Genomic DNA, 24,881 nt, shown 5'->3' with positions numbered 1-24,881 from the left:
GATGCACTGCAGCAACTCGCCAAGGCTTCTTCGACAGCACCTCCCAAACCCGCGACCTCTCCCACCTAGAAGGACAAGGGCAGCAGGCACATGGGAACAATACCACCTGCACATTCCCTTCCAAGTCACACACCATCTCGACTTGGAAATATATCGCCGTTCCTTCATCGTTGCTGGGTCAAAATCCTGGAACTCCCGACCTAACAGCACTGTGGGAGAACCTTCACCACATGGACTGCAGCGATTCAAGAAGGAGGCTCACCACCACCTTCTCGAGGGCAATTAGGGATGGGCAATAAATGCCAGCCTTGCCAGCGACGCCCACGTCCCATGAACAAATTTTTAAAAACATAAATGATGCAATACTGTGAAATATGTATGGTGTCCTGTTACGATTAGGAGTGTTATTTCTTTTTGGACTATTCCTGTCCCTTTTGACTTCGAGCTATCACTATAAGATCCTGCAATCTATGAAGCTTAAGAAAATTGACTTTTTATTATTTAAAATTTGGCATTGCAGTGCTACTTTTACGGTTTGGCCTGGGTTTTTCAGTTTTAATGCTTGGCAGCTCGCCGTTCATTAAAGTGGGCAGAAATCAGCAACTTGCAAGCAGAGAAGTGGAGAGCCCTGGCCACAATGCCAGTACATACTTCAAGTCTGCATAAATATTTGTAACTTAATTATGTTTCAAACTGTTTCCTCTCTTTCTCAATAATAATTTCCATATAGTTACATTATTTTCTGAAGGTATAGAATCAAAAAGCTATATGCTGGTTGTTCCAAATTGCAGTGAGAATTTTTTTCACCATTGTATATTGAATAGGCTTGACATATAGATGCAGAATTAAAATTATTTGTTGTAGCTTTTCTCAGACATACATTGGCCAAATTGTAGTTGTTATTTCTTATGGAATATTTATAATTTAGAACCTTAAAAATAATACAAACCATGGCGTGAGAATTGGTATAAGTTTGTTCAAGAGGCGATAAATTGAACACGAGGTGCTAACGGCTGTAGTTTTAGTTTAGTAGAATTGTTTTTTAAGCTGCATGACTGATTTCAAGTGCTCTGTTTATTTAAAATTATATGTATAAATATGCTACTTTTGTAAATGCTCTTTTTTTTAAAATGGATTCATGTAAGGAAAGCTCATGGTTATAAGTGGTATGCTGCTCCATCACTGTGAAATTATGTGAAGGTGAAGCACAGCATATACAATATCTTGATTGAGTCAAATATAGTTCAGCAAAACATTACATTTGAGAAATTGAAATAGTCAAGGTAATATGTGTGTAACTTTAATCAAATGTAAATAAACATAGATGAGAATTTACAGTTGCATAATATGTCTGATGCCATTATTTTTGCAGCAAATTAATTAAGAGTTTCTCAGTGGTATGAAATAAAATAAATGATCATATTACTTGGGTACAAAGTTCTGTTGAGATAAAGCAACATGTTATCAAATATAAAAGCATTGGTATGACACAAGTACAGTATGATAATATAGAGTTCATGGGTACTATGATATAACAATGAATGAGAATATACGATAAAATGCAGTGTTCTCTCATTACCACTTAGTAGTTTCTGATTGGGGCATAACATTTTTTTTTGATTAATGTATGCTCCCGAAATATGGTCTTCCAATGGGCAGTCTTCGCAAGCAGATGTAACCGTTGGGGTATTCTGCTAAATTGACAGGATTGCCTTCAAGCCGAATCTCAGTCAGGCGTTCACGGATATAACTGGAATCTTGGGGCTTGCAGAATGTATTATCCGATATGGAAGTTATGTTATTATGCTGAATGGTGGGGAAAAAGGGTTACAATAAATGTTAAATTGATCATTTGAGGTGATTTTAGTATTTTTGTAATCAGATTAATTGCTTGACCCTTGACAAATACCAAAATCCATAGATTCCTTTGTGACATCTGTTCACTTTGCCCTTTGTTAAAATCATAAACTATTCGAATGGACAGTACAGACTGGCGCTTGCTCTCAATCCTCTGCCAGTATAATATTAACTGATGTGGCATGATTTTATGCAGATTCCAATTGCAGACACTACTTCCTGAATTTATCTTTATATAATTCAACATTTTGAATCGCTTAAGTTTAAATAATTGTAGACTCCTTACAGCTTTGCTGGTTATTCATTGCAAGCCATATGACAGTATCCACATAATAGATCCACATCAGATCCAACCACCATAAAACAAAGTTCCTACATTTAATCCCACGCCATCCTCCTGCTCCTGGCCTGATTCTGTAGCCAACCTCCACCCTGCCTGCTTCTAATCTGAGTCAACACAGAGCCTTCTTGCTTCCTGCAGACTCAACCTGAAGCCCAGTCTTGACCTGCACCCTTTGCCTCATTCTGCACCTGCACACCAAATGAAGTATTTACCTGCAGTCTGGCTACAGTCCAAGCCTCAAACTGACCCGGAGTTGCCTCCCTGATGCCCACTCACAGCCTGACAGTTGCTCCCATGTCTGGCCAGACTAGACCTAAACCCAAGGTTCAGTTTCAGGCTCTGTATGCATCTCTACCCTGAGCCACTGCTCCACAGCAACCCATGATATTTTCCTATGGCATGGCCTCATTGGAACTCTGCATCTCAGTCTGGAGCTTCCTCCCCTAAAGCAACCTGAGTTATTTTTGACTACTTCACCGCCAATCTACTCAATGACTGGAGGTCCAAACCAGCAAAACCGAAAACCTTGACATGAGCCAACCCTTGGCCTTGGCCTATACCCTTGCCCTAATGTCAATTGCAAATATTTATGTTTATTTATCTTTACAAAAATGTAATTAATTTATATGTAAAATTCAATACTTATATATTTACAGTATTTAGAATATTTTTCTTTATACAGATTTATATTTACAATTTCATACTTTGGTAATTTAACTGGAAATATTTACATCAACTATATAATATATTACAATTGCAGAGATTTATAATTAATAGTTTGAAGTTATATCTGGTTGTATGTAAAATATATCTAATCATGCATAATTGCATATAATATATTTATAATTTAATATTTCATATATAGTTGAATGTGTTTGTACACATACATTGATTACATTTTATTCATGACACATTTATATTTAGATGTAATTTTACAATGCAGCTGACTCTGAAAGCCATTGCTTCCCCCTCCCCATCCAGTGGCAAACGTGAAAGTGAAAGCAAAAGTACCGCTTGGAGCCTGATGGAAAAATTTAGATGAGGCTGACTAGCAAATGCAACGGTCAAACAGGCAGGCAAAGTCCCACTCCACCACATTTCCACTGCTGATCGCCCCAGAGAGGAAAACCTTGGCTCAAATCTCCCTAGTATACAGTATGTGGAGAAACTAAAAACTGGGCAGTAACAAATCATTTCAAAAGTAAAACACTGTAGCATAATCTACACTGAAGTGAACTTTATAACTGCTGCTCTGCTACAGCTGGTAGAAAATTCCATTCTTCGGAGAAGGAATACTGACAATCTTGTCATTCCGTTCTACAAGTGGCATTTTGTTGACACCCCTCATGTAGTACTGTTTGTAGTGGTCATGGACTTTGTGCAGAATGAGTTTTGTTTGTCATCAACTACAAGAGACTGCGTGGAGATTCGAGGTGCGTGGAGGCTAGAGGCTGTGTGTAGATAATCTGGAGGATGCTGTGCTAATAAAAATTAAATATTGATGTGAATAAATTTGTTTTATAATTGTACAATTCATAAAATTAGCATTATTATGGTATTATTTCCTGTGGTGAATATAGACCTGTTTCACGTTCCATCGAGACCAAGACAGCCTCACAGCTCAGAAGATTTCTCTGACTGTGAGAAAATGAGCAGTAAGAAAACAATTATGGAGGCACATTGGATGGGAGAGAGGAATAAGGAAGCAGTGGTTGAAATTTCCAAGATTATTTTTTTCTCTCTGTTTCATATTAGGAGTTAAACTGCACAATAGAGAAATATCCGTAGGGTTCGGAGCACTGATGAAAAGATTTTACTTTCATTTAAATGCTTATTGTACATCTGACCTGTAAATGAAGCACACGGATGGTGTCGGATAAGTGGGCAGGTACTTTGTCCAGCTTATTGTATCCTAGGTAGAGGTATTCAAGTACAGCCAAGTTCTGTAACAAAATAAATATTATTGTCTGTTTTATTTTCTACAAGTTTGCAAGCTACAAAATGAAACATTTCTTTTTTGTACTCAAATTAGACTGCAGTGATGCCCGCTGAATTGCATAACCTTATAAACCATCCAAACTATGTTTAAAACTCCAGTAGCAACCCTACTAGCTGTTACTAAAAATCCATTACTTTTGCTTTTATAGCTGTTGATTTAAAATGAGATTTTATTTGCATTCTCAAGTTTCCAAAGTTTTGTGTGCTTTTATATTCCTTCTGTAAATTGTAGTTTTATGTGTCATTTTTGTAGGCTGACTCAGATTTGCCTAGACACTCCCTCCCATGACCTCTCCTGTTCCCATCATGAGGGACTAAGGATATAGTACCAGGGGGTGAGATTTTCTGATCTTCTACTGAAGAGATCAGGAAATCTTACCCACTGTAGCATTCCCTCAGAGTTTAATGAAGAGAGTAGGAGCGTGCAATCGTTCTGACATACATAAGAAGAGGTGGTATGGAAGAAGAATTTCAATGTATTGGGTTCTATCAGGACTTTTCAGTAACAAAAAGCAAAATACTGCAGATGCTGAAAATCTGAAACAAAGATGGAAAACGCCAGAAACAGTCAGCAGGTCAGGCAGCATCTGTGGAGAGAACAATAGTTAACATTTTGGGTAGAGACCCTACCTCAGAGTTGGAAGATACAACAGATGAACAGCATTTAAAAAAGGAATAGAACAAGACAAAGAGGAAAGGGGTAAAAAAAAAACGTGACGACTACAAACATAGGAAAAAAAATTGAATGTTTGCAAATATCACTTCTGCCATTTAACCACCTCCTGTTTTCCACCTAAGCACTATATAGGTCATTCTGTTTCTTTTCAGTAACATTTTTTTATTCACTGAATAATGTAGTCTCACCACCTGGGCCAGTCACCTTCTGAGTTTGAGAGAGTGGGATAAATGAGTGTTGCCAGGGCATTCATAATACTTTGCTGTCTGCCAGGAGGTGTGCAAGAATAAGACTGCTCCCACCCACTGCCGTACCCTTGGGGAAGACATTTGGTATCTACTTGGTTCCTATCAGCAACAACACAGCTGATATTGGGAACTCATCAGAGTGGGGATTGAACCTGCAACTTTCTGGTTGTGCATACTGATGGTCAAGTGTGTACTGCTGTTGCAACAGCTGCATTAACAATATTTTTATACAAGTTATTTTGCTTTTCTCATAGATTACTTTGATTTTTGCAGCAGTCATTTTGAGAAAGCTATGCCCTTCTTATGGCTGCTTTGTATGAAATATACATATTAGGGCCAAACAGTGACTTTAATGAAAACACCGATAATAACAAAGTGTTGAAATGCTTTAATTCTGCAGCTCAAGCACTGTTTTATGAGTGTTTCAGGAGTTGTCTGTTTTTATTTTGCTCTGCTAAACAGAGGCCCGGAGCATGGCAAAAGAGGAAATTAGATAAGCTAGGAAATTATGGATCAGTTAGTATTACTTCAATTGTTGGTAAACTACTAGAATCTATAACACAGGATGAAATTACTAAGCACTGCGAGAACTGAGTTAATCAGGACCAATTAGCCTGGATTTCTAAAAGAACAGATTGTGCTTGACCAACCTAGTAAAATTCTTTGAAGAAATAGCAGAGAGGATGGATAAAAGAAATGTAATTGATATGGTTTATATGGATTTTCAAAATGCATTTGATTAGATGAAAGGTACATTTTTCATTGTCTTAATTCATTGCTCCAAGTTTTAAAAAACATGTAGGATTTGAGACAGGTTTCTTAGGGGGCTGACGGGGGGGTAGCATCAATACTTTTTGAAATCGCCTTGGGATGTTTTACTATGTTAAAGGCGCTATATAAATGCAAGTTGTTGTTGAAATCTACTTGGACAGAATACTGTAGCCAGGAGCTGCCTATTCTGGGTATAAGTGTCACAGCCTTCTTCCAATTCATTGGTGGTTCTTTACTTTCGTTCTGTTGATATTTGAGCAAATCAGCATGGTTAGTTTAACAGATAGTAGTGACTTGACGTACGTTTGGCATGTTGATACTTTTCAAGAAGAGAGAGCATAGTGACTCTGTTCAAGTGAGGAAGAAAAATGGTGTTGGCTACAGAAGGCCAGCCTCTGATCCAGTCCTACATGGTTGCTGACCTTGAGCATTCATTTGTAAGTGCCTGCTTACAAATGAAGATTGCTGTCTGAGTAGCATCATCTCGGCATGCCCCTTGTCTCCGTGCAACACATGCTGCAAGCTCAAGGGATGAACCAGATCTATGCTGTAATGATCAAATGGTTGTCTGCACTGCAGTCTGCCATGGAGCATATGACAACACTAGTGGCATCGACAGTGGAGACCTCAGTGACTTGGGTCATAGGCACAGTTGGAGCATCTCTAATAAATGTTTTGACTGCTGCTGGCTTGGCCTTCAAGTCCATACTTCAAGATGCGCTCTTTGTAGGCTTCAGCTAGCTTGGAGAATGGATATAACCTTGAGCCAGAGAGTTACAGACCTCCGAGATATGCTATATTCTATGCTTAAACAAATAGGTGATCATGTTGGGGGGGGGTATGTGTGTAGTCGTCAGGATCAGGTCTTTTGGCTCTCATGATGACTCCATATTTAGGCCATCAAATGCACCTGCACAGGTGACCGTAGATGTGAAGGAATTATGCAGGACCAGCTTGCCAGAGCAGGATTGAATGTAGCTGACTCAGATGCAGAGTCCTATGCATCCACAGCACATGGAGATCTTGTACTACTGAAATCCCAGCAGGCTGGCAGAGAAACCATTCAGCAAACCTGCATACCAACTCTTGAATCAGCTGAGTATCCCGTGGTTTATTCATACAACAGGAACTAGGGAAAGGGACTGTGGAAAATCGTACTGACAACATTCACTGCGCACAAAATTATAGAAATGAAAACACTGGACTTGAGTTGTATGTTGTACATAGTATGCCAAGTTGCTCAGGAGAATGCAGGACCAGTGTATGCATGCCTGCTACACCATTCTTCCTACACTGGCGTGCTGCAGCTGGTTCATAGTCTTCTGCCTGGCCTCCTTCTCTGCATAACTCCTGGAATGCTTTTCTTCTTGCTCTGTGGTGAGTACTTTATGAAGATTGAAGCTGTGCAGCATGGAGGAGATTGCAGTCATTTTAGAATCCCTGTGGGGTTTGTACTGGAATGCCCCTGCCCCCCCGCCCCCCCCCCCCCCGGGATTGTTCTACACACCTGAAACGCTGCTTCAAGATCCCAGTTATATGTGCCATGACAATTTTGGCACATGCATAAACCTTATTATGCCTGTGTTCTGTTTGTGGGTGGCAAAGGCATCAGTAACCGTGGCCAAGGTCTCCATCCAGTCTTCCTTCCTTTTTTAAACATTGGTGTATTAGGGATTTTTGTGTGGAAAAGGGCATTTATACCTGTAGTATTCTATACTGGTGATCACATTCTTGTTGAATGATTATTGAGTCAAAACCTCCTGTGATTCATGTAGGGTAAGGACATTGTGCACAGGGTACGATTGGCAACATTGATTGCAGTCGATGACGCTACTCATGAGAAGCCAGCAGTGCAATAGATGTACCACTATATCCTGCTAGTCCATTTGGGAACTGAATGAAATTGTTTGCGTAATGGATTAAGACGATTTTTAAGTTAGAGATGGGTCGGTGGACAACTAACTGGGTGTATGTCACCTGTGCTCACCTGGAATGATTGTGATGCATAGAAATTCAGGACCACGTTGATTTTGACTGCCCACAGGCATTGTCTTTCTGGTATTTGATTGTGTCTGCAAGTGATATCATCCGAAACTCAACATCAGGTTCCACATGTATGCTAACGACTCCCAGCTTTACCTCACCACCACCTCCCTTGACCCTTCCGCTGTCCCTGATTTGTCACGCTGCTTGTCTGACATCTGGTACTGGATGAGCAAAAATTTCCTCCAACTAAGTATTGGGAAGACCAAAGCCATTGTCATCGGTCCCCGCCACAAACTCTTTTCCCTAGCCACCAACTCCATTCCCTCTCCCAGCCCAATGTTTGAGGCTGAACCAGACCTATTTGATCCTGCGTTGAGCTTCCGTCCACATATCCACTCCATCACCAAGACTGCCTACTTCCACAAGGCCCGAGAGCGGAGAGTAGGAGGATAAAAAGCAGCATCAGCATAAGGCTTATACAGCTGGCGTCAACTCACACAAGCAGAAATTTGAAATATTGACGTCACAGGACAGCAGGTAGTTGGTTGGTAGGTATCACTTTTTTTCTGTCTAAGTTAAGATAGTGGGTTAAACTAACAGCTTCAATTAATAACTTAAAGTAGATAAATTAATTAGTTAATAAAACTAAGAATAGTAAGTGATTAAAAACACTAATAAAGTAAATAAATAAATTCTGGTTTGACAAGTGATGGCAGGGCAGGTGGTGCAGAATGTGGGAGTTTGTGGAGACCAGCAAGATCCCGAGCAACCACATCTGCAGTAAAGTGTCTGCAACTCGAGGAACTTCAGTTTAAAGTTGTTGAGCTGGAGTCCGAGCTGCAGACATTGCGATGCATCGGGGCGGGGGTGGAGTTATCTGGACACTTTGATCCAGGAGGCAGTCACACCCCTTAGATTAGGTAGTAGTTTAAATTTGTTCAGTGATCAGGGTATGACTCTGAGTCAGGTAGGTATGGGGACCCAGGATGTAGTGATGGAGGAGCCTTGACCTTGTCCAACAGGTGCGAGGTACTTGCTACCTGTATGGTTGAGAGCAAAGACTGCAGGGAGGATCAGCAAACTGACCATGGCTTTGTGGTACAGGAGGCCATTCAAGTGGGGGGAGTAAAAAGGAATGTGGTAGTGATAGGGGATAGTATAGTCAGAGGGATAGACATTGTTCTCTGCAGCCGCGACCAAGAGTCCTGAAGGCTGTATAGTCTGCCTGGTGCCAGAGTTAAGGATATCTCCTCGAGGCTGGAAAAGAACTTGGAGCATGAGGGGAAGGATCCAGTTGTTGTGGCCCACGTAGGGACCAACGACATAGGTAGAAGTAGGAACGGGGTTCTGCTGAGACAGTTTGAGGAGCTACGGTCTAAATTATTAAGCAGAACCCCAAAGGCAATAATCTCTGGATTACTACCTGAGCCAGACGCAAATTGGCATTGAGACAAACAGATCAGAGAGTTAAATGCGTGGCTGAAAGAGTGGTGTGGAAGACAGGGGTTTCAATTCATGGGGCACTGGCACCAGTACTAGGGAAAGAGGGAGCTGTTCCATTGGGAGGGGCTCCACTTAAACCGGGCTGGGACCAGTGTCCTGGCGAATCAAATAACTAGGCCCGTACATAGGGCTTTAACCTAAAATGGGGGAGGGAGGGGTCAGGTGAAGGGAAATTCAGAAATCTAATGAGAAAAGTCAAGACGACAGAGCAGTGTAGTGAATTGGGTAAAGATAAAGTAAAGTGCAGTTTCCTAGAACAATACGTTATGGGACCAACCACGAAAGGGATATTTTATATCTTGTATTGTGTAATGAGACAGGGTTAATTAGTAATCTTATGGTAAATGATCCTCTGGGCAAGAGTGATCATAATATGATAGAATTTTGTAAACAATTTTACAACACCAAGTTATAGTCCAGCAATTTTATTTTAAATTCACAAGCTATTTAAAATAAAATTGCTGGACTATAACTTGGTGTTGTAAAATTGTTTACAATTGTCAACCCCAGTCCATCACCGGCATCTCCACATCATGATAGAATTTCTCATTGAGTTTGAGAGTGACGTACTTCAGTCAGAAACTAGAGTCTTAAACTTAAACTTAAAGCCAATTACGTAGGTATGAGGTGCGAGTTGGCTAAGGTAGAATGGGAAATTAGATTAAAGGGTATGACAGTAGATAAGCAATGGCAAACATTTAAAGAAATAATTCAATACACTCAACGAATATACATTCCATTGAGAAATAAAAATTCCACGGAAAAAGTGATCCGTCTGGCTAACTAAAGAAGTTAAGGATAGTACTAGATTAAAAGAAGAGGCCTATAATGTTGCCAAGAAGAGTAGTAAGCCTGAGGATTGGGAGAGTTTTAGAAACCAGCAACGGATGACTGAAAAATTGATAAAACTGGAAAATTTAGAATATGAAAGTAAACTAGCAAGAAATATAAAAACTGATTGTAAGAGGTTCTACAAGTATGTAAAAAAGAAGGGAGTAGCAAAAGTAAACGTTGGCCCCTTAAAGGCTGAGACAGAAGAAATTATAATGGGGAATCAGGAAATTGCAGAGATGTTAAACAAATATTTTGTATTTGTCTTCACAGTAGAAGACACAAAAAGCATACCAGAAATAGTGGGGAACCAGAGGGCTAATGAGAGTGAGGAACTTAAAGTGGTTAATGTCAGTAAAGGAAAAAGTACTTGAGAAATTAAAGGGACTAAAAGCCGATAAATCCCCTGGACCTGGTGGTCTACATCCGAGGGTTCTAAAAGAGATCGTGGATGTATTGGTTATGATCTTCCAAAATTCCCTAGCTTCCAGAACGGTCTCCGCGGATTGGAGGGTAGCAAATGTAACCCTGCTATTCAAGAAGGGAGGGAGAGAGAAAACGGGGAACTACAAGCCAGTTAGCCTGATATCAGTTGGGAAAATGCTGGAAACCATTATTAAGGTAGTGGTAACAGAGCACTTAGAACATCATATGATTACACAGAGTCAACATGGTTTCATGAAAGGGAAGTCATGTTTAACAAATTTATTAGAGTTCTTTGAGGATGTAACTAGCAAGATAGATAAAGAGGAACCAGTGGATGTAGTATACTTGGAATTTCAAAAGGCATTCGATAAGGTGCCACATAAGATTGTTACACAGAATAGGGGCTTATGGGTTTGGGGGTAATATATTAGCATGGATAGAGGATTAGTTAACGGACAGAAAACAGAGAGTAGGGATAAACAGGTCATTTTCAGGTTGACAGGCTGTAACTAGTGGGGTGCCGCAGGGATTGGTGCTTGGGCCTTAGCTATTTACAATCTATATTAATGACTTAGATGAAGGGACCGAGTGTAATGTATCCAAATTTGCTGACAATACAAAGATGGTGGGAAAGTAAGCTGTGAGGAGGACACAGAGTCTGCAAAGGGATATAGACAGATTAAGTGAGTGGGCAAGAAGGTGGCAGATGGGGTACATTGTGGGGAAATGTGAGGTTATTCATTTTGGTAGGAAGAATAGAAAAATAAAATATTTTTAAATGGTGAGGAACTATTAAATGTTGGTGTTCAGAAAGACTTGGGTGTCCTCGTACAAGAAACACAAAGTTAGCATGCAGGTACAGCAAGCAATTAGGAAGGCAAATGGCATGTTGGCCTTTATTGCAAGGGGGTTGGAGTACAAGAGTAGGGAAGTCTTAGTACAGTTGTACAGGGCTTTGGAATCAAGTCAACGGTTTATTTCAGTCTTTGTTCCCATTCTCTCTAAAAGACAATGCACCATCCAATGCTTGTGGGCGAATCACGGGCTGATCCCATTAACACTAATACGCCTTCAGTAAGCGGGGGGGACTGTACGAGTCAATCTCTGATATCGTAAAAGAGGTATCAAGACCATGTGTAATCTTCAGGTGATGTGGGGTTACAGGGTAGGGATAATTGGACCAGGGCATGCAGACATAATTCTGACCCTATTTTTAAAGCCAGATATTTTGACCTAATTTTCATATTTCCGGGAGGTGGGGAGAAATGATGCAATTACAGTGTGACAAGTTTATTTAGGCAGTTGCCATCAAATATGTGGACAAAAGAACTTATAATGCAAAATGTCAATGGGAAGTGTACTGCAGATGTAAGATTTTTGATATATGATGTGGATAGATAATTCAAATACAAACTGAAGCTATAACAGGTGTGTAATCAGTCATGTTTGCATTCTTTTTACTTCTCTCATATAGTCTCTCTCGCACACATACACCCTCTTTTTTTAAAGAAAACACTCAACCTATTATTTACCTCAATAAAGCTTTTGAAATTTGTTCTCTAGCTTTTCTTTCTAGCTTGTAAGACCTACCTTCAATTTACGGTGTAATTGCACTGAGCAAAAATATTAACTCCAAACCCAGATTTTTGGGAGAGACTAAAGGCCCTCAAGCAAAAACTTTAATGAAGGTATTAAAAGACACAAACATTTTAGTGCACAAATTTAATCATGTTATTGTGGATTATCTTTTTTTAAAAAAAGATTCCTAAATTTTGTCTGAATACCTTACTTGGAACATTTCTGTTACTGAGGGGAAAAAAAAGTGGACAAATTTTGAATATTTGATTAGTGCATCAACAAGCTGACAGTGAAAGTTGACATTGTGTTCTCATAAAATGATGGTTGTATTAGTATTTCACTGTTATCGGTTTGAATAATTCATATCTTCACAGAAGCTGTTATGACCAGAAACCTCGTGGTAGGACTGGAGGAAGGTATATAGTGGTGTTCCCCAGGAGTCAGTACTAGGACAGCTGCTTTGTTTGATATATATTAATGGCTTGGACTTGGGTGTACAGGGCATAATTTCAAAATTTGCAGATGACTCAAAACTTGGAAGTGTGGTGAACAGTGAGGAGGATAGTAATAGACTTTGAGGGGATATCGACAGGCTGGTGGAATGGGTGGACACATGGCAGATGAAATTTAATGCAGAGAAGTGCGAAGTGATACATTTTGGCAGGAAGAACGAGGAGAGGCAATATAAACTAAATTTTAAACAATTCTAAAGGGGATGCAGGAACAGAGAGACCAGGGAGTATATGTGCACAAATCTTTGAAGGTGGCAGGACAGGTTGAGAAAGCAGTTAAAAAAGCATACGGGATCCTGGGCTTTATAAATAGAGGCACAGAGTACAAAAGCAAGATAGTTATGTTGAACCTTTGTAAAATACTGGTACAGCCACAACTGGAGTATTGTGTCCAATTCTAGGCATTGCACTTTAGTAAGTATGCGAAGGTCTTCGAGAGGGTGCAGAAGTGATTTACTCGAATGGTTCCAGGGATGAGGGACTTCAGTTACGTGGATAGACTAGAGAAGCTGGGGTTGTTCTCCTTAGAGTATAGAAGGTTGAGAGGAGATTTGATACAAGTGTTCAAAATCATGACTGGTTTAGATAAAGTAAACAAAGAGAAACTGTTCCCATTGGCGGAAGGGTGGAGCACCAGAAGACCCAGATTTAAGGTGATTGGCAAAAGAACCAAAGGCGACGTGAGGAAAAACTTTTTTACGCAGCGAGTAGTTATGATCTGGAAGGCATTTCCTGAAAGGGTGGTGGATGCAGATTCAATCGTGGCTTTCAAAAAGGAATTGGACAAATATTTGAAGGGAAAAAATTTGCAGGGCTACGGGGAATTAAGACTAACTGGATTGCTCTTACAAAGAGCCGGCACAGGCTCGATGGGCCAAATAACCTGTGCTGTAACAATTCTATGATTCTAAGACTTGCACACTGTTGTGGGTGACCGTTGATGCTCAAGCATTTACAATGACATGGCATACATATTGTTTATTGTGGTAATGTAAATAATAGCAAAAATGAGGGCAGCACAGTACATTGGATTACAGTAACACTTCACACAATGAAAGGATGTTAGTTTGTTTCTGCAATTTTTTGTGTGGTACGCTTTTACTGTATTTCTGTTTGGATGGTGCGGCCAGATATTCTTTTCCCGCAGAAAGTGAGGGGAAGTTGGAGGGAGAGTCATCCCAGGTTGCTCGCAGGTTTCCTAATGACATGTTTCAGAGATCATTTGGACCTGGAAGCAGATTTTCTGTCCCACCCTTTCAGCTGGGGAAGGTGTGTAGTCAGAGAAGACCCAATAATAGGGAAAGGAACCCAAGGGAACGTAAAACTTAAGGGAGCTTAAAAAGAGAACATATTGCCCTGACATGCACATAATAATGAAACTGTGGATTTAAAAGTATGTTATTAAAAGATTACCTTAAAAGCATTACGTTTGATTCCATTGCTTTTAATGCGGTTGTGTTGTGCATCAAGAAATGTGAGCTTTGGTGGTACGGCAGGCAGACGGACCAGTTTGTTTTCAGAAAGTGTCAGTTGCTCCAGATTTGGAAGCTGTGAGAAGGCTTTATCTTCTATTTCAGTAATCAGATTTCCAGTCAGGTCGATCCTCCTCAGAGTTGCTTTATTTAGGATTGAACGAAGGTAATAACATGATTTATCTATTAGTTTTACTATTTACTCATTAAAAATGTTTTCCCTAAAAATAAGCTTCTTACACACACACTGACTTGTTCTAATTCTCTTGCATATTACTTTTTTTTGGGTCAGCCAACCATCTGACACACAAACCCATCCCCCATGCTTTAGAATCTTCACACCAAACTTCTGAGAAATGAATACAGGTAGACTTTCTGTTTAACTGATATGGTGAATACGCACTCTCGTCATAGGGACATATCCCATTTACTTTGAGTCTGGAGAGCTTTGGCACAGGTTGGTAACAGCCAAGTCTTAGAGACCCCTAAAGGGTTTGCAGGTGCTCCTGCTGGAGTTTAACCAGTTAAAACTACACAGCTTACCAGCACAGAGCACTGATCAGCTTCCCATTGCTTGTCCAGCAGGATCACCTGACCCACTAGGGCATTGGTTGCAATGTTATCTGGGGCTGAGTAGTAAGAATCCTATTTCTAGTGACTAATCTACCTAACCCCCTCCCCTGGCTGGGCCTAGAAATGAGCCATGCTGGCTGTTCAATCATGAAAAGTGCTCTGGAATAGTGTGGATCTGTTTGGCTCAGGTATCGGTTTAAGGTGATTGCTAGTTAGCTCCAATCTTCTGGTAACAAACATGTCATCTAGGAGGCAACTCAACCCCGAAGAGATCTTCTCTCCCCGCCCCCAAAAGAAGGACAGTCTCTAATTGGTCATTAGACAACTGAGAAACACGGGTGTGAGCCCTTGCTATGCGGACAATAGGTACTCGGGACTCCTTACAACTGGTATGGCAGACAGCACATGACTAAAACATGGACACACCATTCCCCAGCAAAGTGATTCACCAGTTGGAGTTGTGGTGCTTCGGCAGTAGCTGCTTCCCTCTGCAACCCAATTATGGTAGGCAGTGATTTCTGCATATATGAATGTGTGGTCTCATACCCAGTCTCTAGGTTGCTTTCCAGCAGCTGTTCTGCCAAGTCTAAGTTTCCTCACCACTTTAATGACAAACAACTGTTTTCAGAAGGACAACTTGCAACAAGCTAGTCACTTTGAGGTTCTTGGCATCCAGTTTCAATGCTGTGTTCCAGCATACCTCATTACTAACTATTTAACATAGGCGCACATTGGAAGGGATGGGCAATAAATGCTGGCCTTGCCAGCGACGCCCACATCCCATGAACGAATTTTTTAAAAAGGGCTATCGCAAAGAGACATGCCTGCCATCAGATTATTTCCCTCCATGGTGCTTGTTGGTACAGTATAGGTCAGAGTTTTCTGTTTCTGTAAATTGCATTTTTTTTTGCCACAGATTCATCTGAACGCTTGATCTTAGATTTGCACTTTGGCCAAGGAAGCCTTAAAATTGCATGTCTGGATCTAAACCATGAAGGAGAATTGTTTGGACACATGTCTTATACAGCAAAGTTTAATATGCATTGAAACTTCACTGAAATTGAAGAAGTTTGAGTAAGATTTTGCCCCTTCTCAATGTGATCCCGAGGGGCTCTACCCAGGTTGAAGTCCTGATGTGGAGATGCCGGTGATGGACTGGGGTTGACAATTGTAAACAATTTTACAACACCAAGTTATAGTCCAGCAATTTTATTTTAAATTCACAAGCTTTCGGAGGCTACCTCCTTCGTCAGGTGAACGATGTCACATCGTTCACCTGACGAAGGAGGTAGCCTCCGAAAGCTTGTGAATTTAAAATAAAATTGCTGGACTATAACTTGGTGTTGTAAAATTGTTTACAGGTTGAAGTTGGCATCCACCAGGATCCCAGCTACTGGTGGGAATGAACAATTGGGACACGCATCCTTTGTAACTTCCAATCAATAGCTTATAAGATCCTCTCTTAAGCTGTGGCAAAGCTGTAATACTTCATTTACATTTCTCCCTACCATACCCCATTGGTTAGTCTATTGTTCAAACCAATATTTGCCATATCTGTGAAAGATAACACCACAATTCTATCAGAAATTCCTGGAATAGACACTTCAAGATCATCTCCTATGATGCTATCTGACACATGATTGATGAAGACTTGGAATAGGACAGGCGACTATGAACAACCTTGCATTACTACTTTTTCAGGAATAGGTTCAGTGAGTTGCTCTATCTATTCCTGCTTGGATTTTGGAGCTGGAACACACTTCCTGAATAAAACCTAAAACTCTGTCATGTACTCCCATAGCTTCCTGTTTTTTTTTTGAGGCACTGGACCAAAAGCCTTATGAAAATCAATGGAAGAAATGTAAGTGGATTGCCCCTGAGCTTTGCAGTGTTCCATGATCTCAGATAAAGTCACAACCTGCCCTACACATTCCTCAGGAGAGCAAAATCGAGTTTTTTTCCTTTCTGATTACTTTGAGGGTTTCCAAAGCATCAAATGTATGTGCTGCAACAATCCAAAGAGCCACTGATAATCAGTGAGATTCCTCAGTAGCTTTTGGCCTCACCAGTATCCCTTTCTTGTTGTTTGATGATATATGTCAACAATAGTAAACATTTAGAAAAAAAATTATAGAATTAAATAATTTTGTTTTTCTTGTCAAATCAACTTTGCAAAATTCCTTTATATAGTTAAATTATTTTTCTCCTATGGTATTGATATCTTTACTGTGCAGATACGGCAAATATCAAAATGTACTCACGGAAATCAGCGAAATCTTTTACAGTGACCTTTTTAATCAGGTTGAACCGTGCGTAAAGGTGTGATGTTAATTTTGGCAAAATTGGAATTGCTTCAATGTTGGTCTCATCACAGTATACAGAACCAGTTAGACAAACACACAAAAGGCAAGTTGGCATATCTGAAATACAGATAGTTTCCATTAGTAGGACTTAGATTCCCCTGATGCATTATCATTCTTATTAATAGCCTTTTTGACACATTATGAAGTCTGTGTCTGCTTCCAGATTCTCTTTGATGTTGTGTCTACTGTTGGTACTTTGACCTGATTCACAGCCTCTTCATCAGGTCTGTGGAGAATCAAAGAAAGGAAGAAAAATTGCTGCAGCTATCATTGTCAGCATTCCAGAAATCAACCCATATTTCAACAACTCTCACACTTTCAATACAGTAATCTCTGGGATTTATATCTTTTTAAATTGGACAAATCAGTCTGAAATATTGCAACAAGGTGAATCATGGAATTTTTTCATTGTTGATACAACAAAGGGAAATTGCACTTTTCAAAAGATAAGCAATGATGCAGATTATGGAGTTGTACATTTGGCTGTGATTTGGATTCAGTTACCATGCTGGGGACGTGGAATAATGTACCTCATTTATGGGTTCCAATGTCTGCATAACAGACTTATTTGGCCAGTGTAGTTTTGTGGTTGCTTGCTTAAACAGTAGGTGAAGTCATGATATTATGGTTTATTGGGATGTAGATTATTAGGAGAGCGCATAGTATTTGTCCAGTTACTTGTTTTGGTGTCATTTAAGAATAGGGAAATTGCAGTATGCATGTTATTCCATCTCTGAGATTGAACAATATGGGTTTAATTATCAGAAAACAAATCTGGACAAAATCCAAAGTTGTACATGAAAGATGACTTCAAACTGTGTGCCAAGCTGTTTAACCAGCTGTAGGAATTTGAGTTTTTAAAAATCCAATTGCAAATGTAATTTCAGCCTAACCAACAATTATGAAGTTTATTTTGCATTCATCCAGGTAGAATAGAACAATACAAGTTGAGCAGTTAGTATTGTTGTTTGCCAGAAACATCCATTCAAAAATCTAATGTGAATGCGTTTGGGTCGTTGCTTTTTGAATGGAATGTGCGGAAACGTATTTTAAGTTCTTTACTTGCCATTGCAGTTAATTGGAAGTTTAACAGTCTCATCTAGATTTCTACCATTACCTTTTAGTAAGAAGCAGTAATATTTAAATGGTAAAGCTATGCATGGAGAAATGGGAGAGAGAGAAAATAAGTTGGTACTTACCTATAGGTGGATCATCTGATTCTGGTTCTTCTGCTGGGGACCTGATATTACGCACGTATTCTAAGTTATGGTTAGTGTCGGCATCAACAAGCATGGAGATGGTCTTTTCTTCTAGCTTTCAACAAAAAATGACATTAATTTGTTTTTAATCAAATTTCCAATTTTATTTTTTCCATGTAATAACACCTACACAAATAACAAACTACCTGCAGATTACACCATAAGCACCACAATAAGTTCCTACCAGTGGATACATTAGCATTTGGTTAGTGTTTCTCCTTAGCCTCTAACTGAGATTGGAAAAATGAACAAATGCAGAATCATAGGTATGAGCCCATGTCCTACCGTCCTGTGATGCCACGGTCTTATACTCATTCTGCATCACCATCTCTTTCATTCTCATTTTCTTTTCTATTAATTAACTCATCATGTATTTATTTTCTGTCTTGCGTTATAATCATCCTGGTTCACTGTACAATATGTGCAAAACAATCTCAGCTGGGTTACAGCATTATAGCGACTTTCTTGTGTCCAATCAATGAGGCTTAGATTACACCACAATTCTCCCTTGATTTCCCCATTTCGATGCCTGTGTGCTGCCTTGCTCAGTGTGGGACAAAGAACATTATCTGGCGTTCTGTATTAATGCTAGATAATGTACATCCTCCTTTTGGAGGTGCGAGACTTAATAGTGAAGAATGGTCTCCATACTTCAGGTCTAGCAATACCACAGAATCTGCAAAGTTTAAAGAGGGTTTTTTCTATGGTGGTGTCACTTCTTGAGATTTCTGAGGCAGATGCTGGGCTCAGTAGGCCAGTGCAAAAGATCCAGTAACAGTGATAGTTCTGGTGTAACACAGTCTCTGAGTGCAAAGCTATATGTAGTAGGTCACATTAGATCTCATTATTATGACAGGTGGAAACAGTTCATAATTACCAGTAATAAAAGCTTAATACCTACCCCAGGATTCAATAGGGTAGATATAGAGAAATGATTTCCTCTGGTGGGGGAATCAAGAACAAAGGGACAAAATAAAATTAGAGGTAAGCCATTCAGGAGTGAAATCAAGAACCATTTTTTCACGCAGAGGGTAGTAGAAATCAGGAATTCTCTTCCCCCGAAAGGCTGTGGATGCTAGGACAATTGGAGCTTTCAAGGCTGAGATCGATAGATTTTTGTTAGATAAATGTATTGAGGCATATGGAGCTAAGGTGGGTAAATGGAGTTGAGGTACAGATCAGCCATGATCTAATTGAATGGCAGAGCAGGCTCAAGGAGCTGAATGGCCTACTCCTGTTCCTATTATTCCTACGTTCCTATGATATGCTGGTCTTGGCTGAACAGATCAGTAGGTCTTTTCTGGTAAGTTGAGGGTTATTAGCTGATTAAGCTTCAGCAGGATTCCTGTGCACAAATGGGATCCCTAAGGCTTTACTCTTGCCTGTTAAAACTGCATAACCATGTGGCGAACGATAGAATACTAGAGCCTGGTCTTTAGTTGCTTCCAAGGCTTTATTCACAGAGTTTCCTCTTGCGCACACACCACACCCTCGCTAAGCTCTCCTATAAAAAGGATACAAGAGAGTCCCCAATCGATACCCACCACCTGAATACAATTCACACCAATTGATACAAATCATCAAATTAACATTGCTAACTTGTACATTGATGGCACCCAGCTCTACCTCTTTGCCACGTCTCTTGATCCCTCCACTGTTTTTTGCTGACAGACTGCTTGTTTGACATCGTTTTGGATGAGCAGTAGTTTCTTCCAGCTAAACATTGGCCCAACCACAAACTTTTCACTAATTCAATTCCCCTCCCTGAACACTGTCTAAGGCTTCACCAGACTGTTAATAACTTCAGTGGCCTATTCAACCCCGAGCTGGGCTTTCGACCCACGATCCTCCCTGTTGCCTACTTCCATCAACATAATATTGCTCACCTCCCTACCAACTTCAGCCAATCTGCCGCCAAAACAGGCACCAATGCCTCTAGATTGGACAATTTGAGTGTTTTCATTGCTGGCTTCCTATCCTCCACCCTCTAAAATTCGGCTCATCCAAAACTCTGCTGCCTGTATCATATCCTGCACCGAAGCTTGCTGGCTCCTGGTCCCCCAACGCCTCAGGTTTAAAATTCTTATCCTTGTGTTTAAATCGCTTTATGGTTTCACCCCTGCCTTAATAACCTCCTCCAATGCTACAACCCCCACTGCACTTTGTTTATCTGACTCCATCCTCTTGAGCATCCCATTGGCGTCTGTGCCTTTGGCTGCCTAAGCCTTATGGTTTGGAATTCGCTCTCTAAATCCCTAAGCTTCTCCGCTGTCTTCTCCTTGTTTAAGATCTCCTATAAAACTCACTTCTTTGGCCAAGATTTTGGACACCACCCCAAATATCTTTGATTTGGCATCTGTTTTTCTCCTTATACCTCTGTGAAGTGCCTTGGGATGTTTTTCTATGTTAAAGGTGTTATATAAATGCAAGTTGTAAGAGTGTGTATTCTCCTGGCTTTGGTAGCCACAGCTAATTGCTATAACTCTTCTCACTAGAGTAAAGACTGAGTGACGTGATCCAGTTTATTGAAGCACAGAGAGTAATGAATAATGTAAATATAATTATCTCATTTAATTTAGATTATGAGTGCAGAACTAGAGGACATGAAAATAAAATTAAGCAAGCCTCAGGTGAGACTTGAAATCAGAAGGATTTTTTTTCCACACACAGTAGCACATGTGTGGAATAGACTCAGCTAAAACAGTTAATACCTGTTTTATATTTTTTTAAAAAGAAGTGGATTAGCTGGTTAGGGGCCGGATCACTGGTTATTAGAATAAATGTAAACCAAGATGAATGTTGTGTAGAACACGCTAGTTCTTGGCTCTGGGCATGAGAATGCTTAGCTTCCCTGGAATGGCAGTTAGGGCTGAATAGGATGGGATTTAAATTTAAATGGATGCTGTCAAGTTTCCTTTAATTTACCCTAAATGGTGTGTTTTGGGGAGTAGGAAGGGCAAGGAGACAATTATAGAACTTTTCCATAAAATTAAATTAGGTGGACTGTACATGGTATGGAAGGAATGGGTTTGATTGGCTGAATTGCCATTCGTCATTCCATGCTGAACTCCTTCAGGTCTTGGTGAGTCTCCATCAAATCTTTCAGCCAAGTGGCCATGGACTTATTATGTGAACTTCCCTTTTTGTCGTGAAGGAGATGACTCCGTGCTGGGTTTTCTCTTTGTACTTGCACTTAGGCCTTGGGCATCATGGTCAGGAAGGTCACCAATCCTGTTTGAGGCCCTAGCTGACATGCTGTCTGTCTGCCGTAGAGGAGATTGTCCTTAATGGGACCTGGAGAGCTTACCAGTTTTGGTTTTTCACTCAGTACGTGATATTGAAGCCACATGTGTAGTCCACTGCTATTTCAACACTTGCAGATTGGCTGTGTTTAGTTCGACTGGACTTTGTTGTCTAGAGGCAAGGTTGTTAAGTAAAACATTAAAATGAATACCTAATTGTCTGAGATTCTGTTTTTCAGAGCCTTATTTCTTAATCTTAAGAGAAGAGTCAAATTTTAAAATTTACATTTCTCGGATTCTTAATATTTATCATTCTGATATTTTCTTCTTTGTGTTCAATTTAGTGAATCAGTTGGGAACTGATATAATTGTTACCTAAACGACAACAAAACAAAAATAATCTTACTTGCACATTGTTTTAGCCCAGAAGAGGTTACCCCCCAACCTTCTTTATCCTTTTGAGCAAAGGTTGTTGAATTATTGCAATAGCTTATATATGTTGATAAGCCACTTTAGTACTGTATTGTGTGCAAAGGGTTTGATGAAGCTACGTGGAAGTGAGTCTTATTGATTGGAATGTAATGACTATTGGCACTCATGATTGTTCATACAATCACTATGAACAAGGCATTAAATATAGGTATAATTTGATGCGCATATAATCCTATATCCATGTACACCAGTCAATAATCAATCACAGTTAATCTCCAGATCTTTCTCATCAGGGTTTGTCTGTAAAATTAGTTTGTAAATATATAATTATGTACTATTTTATAGCTTTCAAGTTTTCCTCTCGTAATTTTTTTGTTTAAAAAGTAATTTTTGCTTTATAATTCAAATATCACCCATATTCTTACAAGCAGCTGGTTATTTCATGACATTATTCAACAATTTTAAAGCAATACTATTTAATTTTGCAACTCAGAAACTCACTTTTATAAGTGTTTTATCAGTAATGTTGATTCTATAAAAATTCTTATTGCATTCTGTGTGCTTGACTGCAAGATAATATTCATTAATGTCATTATTATAGGTATTATTTCTGTTCCATGTGTTGCCTCATTATACTAATTGCAAATTTAAATGTGAGTTTCCTTATAAAATAGAATCAAATCATATTTAAATCTTTTAGATGCCTAAAGAATGTTAAACCGCATTACCTTTGCTTGTTTTATTTCTTGTGGCTCATCTTCATATTCGTAAGTTGTGTCTGCACCAAAAGATTCCACTTCCAAATCATACACGTGAAATTGATCTTCCTTATTAGCTGGTGCTGTGAATACTAATTCTCCAAATATAACTACAAAAAGTATAGGACAAATAGAATTCATTTTGGACTAACGACCAAGAAAAATAAGTTCTGAGAAAAATTGAAAAGCTTCAATGCTGGATAGAACAGTGCCTTGCTGCCTAGACGTAGAATCTGTCAAATCGGTATTTAAAGCTTTTACCAGCTGCTGCCAGAAGTTTCAGAAGAATGAGACTGCTTGATGTGCCTTAACCCCCTGAACTCCTTTTTCAGTTATAGTTGGAATAGCAGTCACAGTTCATATAGCCTGTAGGCAAATTCTTAACACAGCAATAAAAAGCTCATTACGGTCATAGCTAAGCATTATTGCAAACAACGTTTCAGTGCTATTAGGGTTCTTGTGTTTTTTAATGAACACATTTTAATATTGCTTATTGTATTTGCTGATTTAAATCTGTTTTGCTTACTTAACTTGAGTAACGTTGGGGTTGATTTTGACTTGGGCAACTGACTGCAATTTTGAGGGCCCGACCTTATTAGAATTTGGCAGGTGACCTGCAGACGCCAAACAGGCGCTCCTGATGCAACTCGTCGCACATGAACCGAGGAATGCCGGCTGGCTGGGTCGCCAACAGAGGCCCGCAGGTATGCCCTCGGAGCAGGGGGTAGGCTGAGGCGGGGCCAGGCCAGCAGCGGCCAGTAATTTTTGTGGAGCCAGGAGAAGCATTCCTGCCCCTCTGAATTCTCAACCCTACCCCCCCGCCCCCAGAAATCAGTTTTTAAAATTTGTTTGGCCGTTTCCTGATTGGATCACCTGCAGCACATGAGTGGAGTGTGCACGCTGTGAGCTCTGCCTATGTGTACCATAAAATTACAAAGTCCTAGCTACGTCATTAGAACCCCGATTTGCTTGGAAAAGAGGCCTACCGCTTGTTTCGGACAGGCACTTCAGCCTCCCAGTGGTAAGCCCATATAAAAATCGCAGTGGGACGATTGTTGGGATTAATAGGTACCGACCCCATTTCTAAGCTCTTAAGCCCTGTTAACGCTGATTTTCCCAAATGAAGTTCAGCCCCATTGACTTTTCAAGTGTATAAAATTTCCTAGACTAAACCTGCAGAAGTCCAAACTATTAATCCAGCCTGCTAATCTGATCATTTTCTGTGTTAAAGGCCATTACTTTTAATTCAGTTAGACAAACTTCTAAAGAGCATGAAGGAAATTTATGAACTCCTTGACTCAGGTACAGCTAAGTTATATTGATAACAAAGATACAAAGTCAGTTTTTAAGCAAATCCCAAAACAAATTGAACTTCCTTTCTCTCCTAAGAAAAAGAAAATTGCAATCGTAATGACTTTCAAACTGTTATTGGCTTTTAAGCAAAAGGATTGTTTTCACAATAATCAGCGTATTTCCTGCATATAGTTCACTTAATTTAACAAACTTTAGGTGCTAATTATTAAAGTGCTAGTTGCAGTGTTTTCCTGTGCTAAAATGTGGAATTGCTCTTTATCCAACACAGTAAAATTTAAAGCATCTTTAAAAAACAAAATAAATCTTAACAAGTTGTGATTTTAAAACTTTTATCAGGTTTACTACTACTGAATTTTATATAATATTTAGTTTTGGGGACTAGATTTATTTTAAACTTGATGCGCTCAAATAGTAAATCAATTTTACCCTACTTTGGAGAGAATTTGAAACTGAAGTCCTGGATCAGCTAGGAAAGCTTGTGAAATGTTTTTGGCAATTAACGGTAAAGAAATTCCTGTATTATATTTTTACCATGTTTAAAGTGACAAAAACCATACATCTGTCTTAATAATAAATTAGTTACACATTGTATCATATCTGCTTTTCAAGACTGCTGTGTACTAAAATATTATAAATGCTTACGAATTGTTACAAAGCATCACATTTGTCTCTGATAGCTAAGAAACATAACTCATTGAAAGAATATTTTTGAAGAACTTTGTATACGCAGGTTTAGTGA

The 24,881-nt window shown here is 39.5% G+C and overlaps 2 protein-coding genes across 3 annotated transcripts in view; one reads left to right on the top strand and one right to left on the bottom strand.

Moving 5' to 3' along the window:
* cenpp (centromere protein P) overlaps positions 1 to 24,881 on the top strand; it is a 246,823-nt gene that overhangs the window by 37,584 nt on the left and 184,358 nt on the right. The window lies entirely within an intron of this gene.
* On the bottom strand, positions 1,279 to 23,079 carry ogna (osteoglycin, paralog a). 2 transcript variants are annotated; one of them, XM_067998621.1, is made up of 7 exons: positions 22,799 to 22,881; positions 21,704 to 21,810; positions 18,337 to 18,451; positions 17,036 to 17,194; positions 14,143 to 14,345; positions 4,048 to 4,143; positions 1,279 to 1,806 (listed from the first exon to the last, which is right to left on the bottom strand). In XM_067998621.1, the coding sequence occupies exons 2-7, from the start codon at positions 21,743 to 21,745 to the stop codon at positions 1,621 to 1,623; spliced, it is 801 nt and encodes a 266-aa protein (XP_067854722.1). In that variant the 5' UTR covers positions 21,746 to 21,810; positions 22,799 to 22,881; the 3' UTR covers positions 1,279 to 1,620. The 2 variants fall into 2 exon arrangements, with proteins under 2 accessions (XP_067854722.1, XP_067854721.1); XM_067998620.1 differs by lacking the exon at positions 21,704 to 21,810 and having other exon boundaries at positions 22,799 to 23,079.

This window comes from Heptranchias perlo, chromosome 17, assembly GCF_035084215.1.
Source record: "Heptranchias perlo isolate sHepPer1 chromosome 17, sHepPer1.hap1, whole genome shotgun sequence".
Lineage (NCBI taxonomy): Eukaryota > Metazoa > Chordata > Chondrichthyes > Hexanchiformes > Hexanchidae > Heptranchias > Heptranchias perlo.
Note: the sequence above shows the minus strand (reverse complement) of the source record. Positions and strands in the feature narration are given on the sequence as shown.

Bases quoted from the DNA above. Each gene is read 5' to 3' on its own strand.
- ogna (XM_067998620.1), bottom strand. From the start codon at position 22,969: ATGAATTCTATTTGTCCTATACTTTTTGTAGTTATATTTGGAGAATTA. The intron at 18,452-22,798 runs GTAATGCGGTTT...TTTTGTTGAAAG, and splicing joins AAGAAATAAAACAAGCAAAG to CTAGAAGAAAAGACCATCTC. The intron at 4,144-14,142 runs GTAATCTTTTAA...ATTTTGTTACAG, and splicing joins TCAAACGTAATGCTTTTAAG to AACTTGGCTGTACTTGAATA.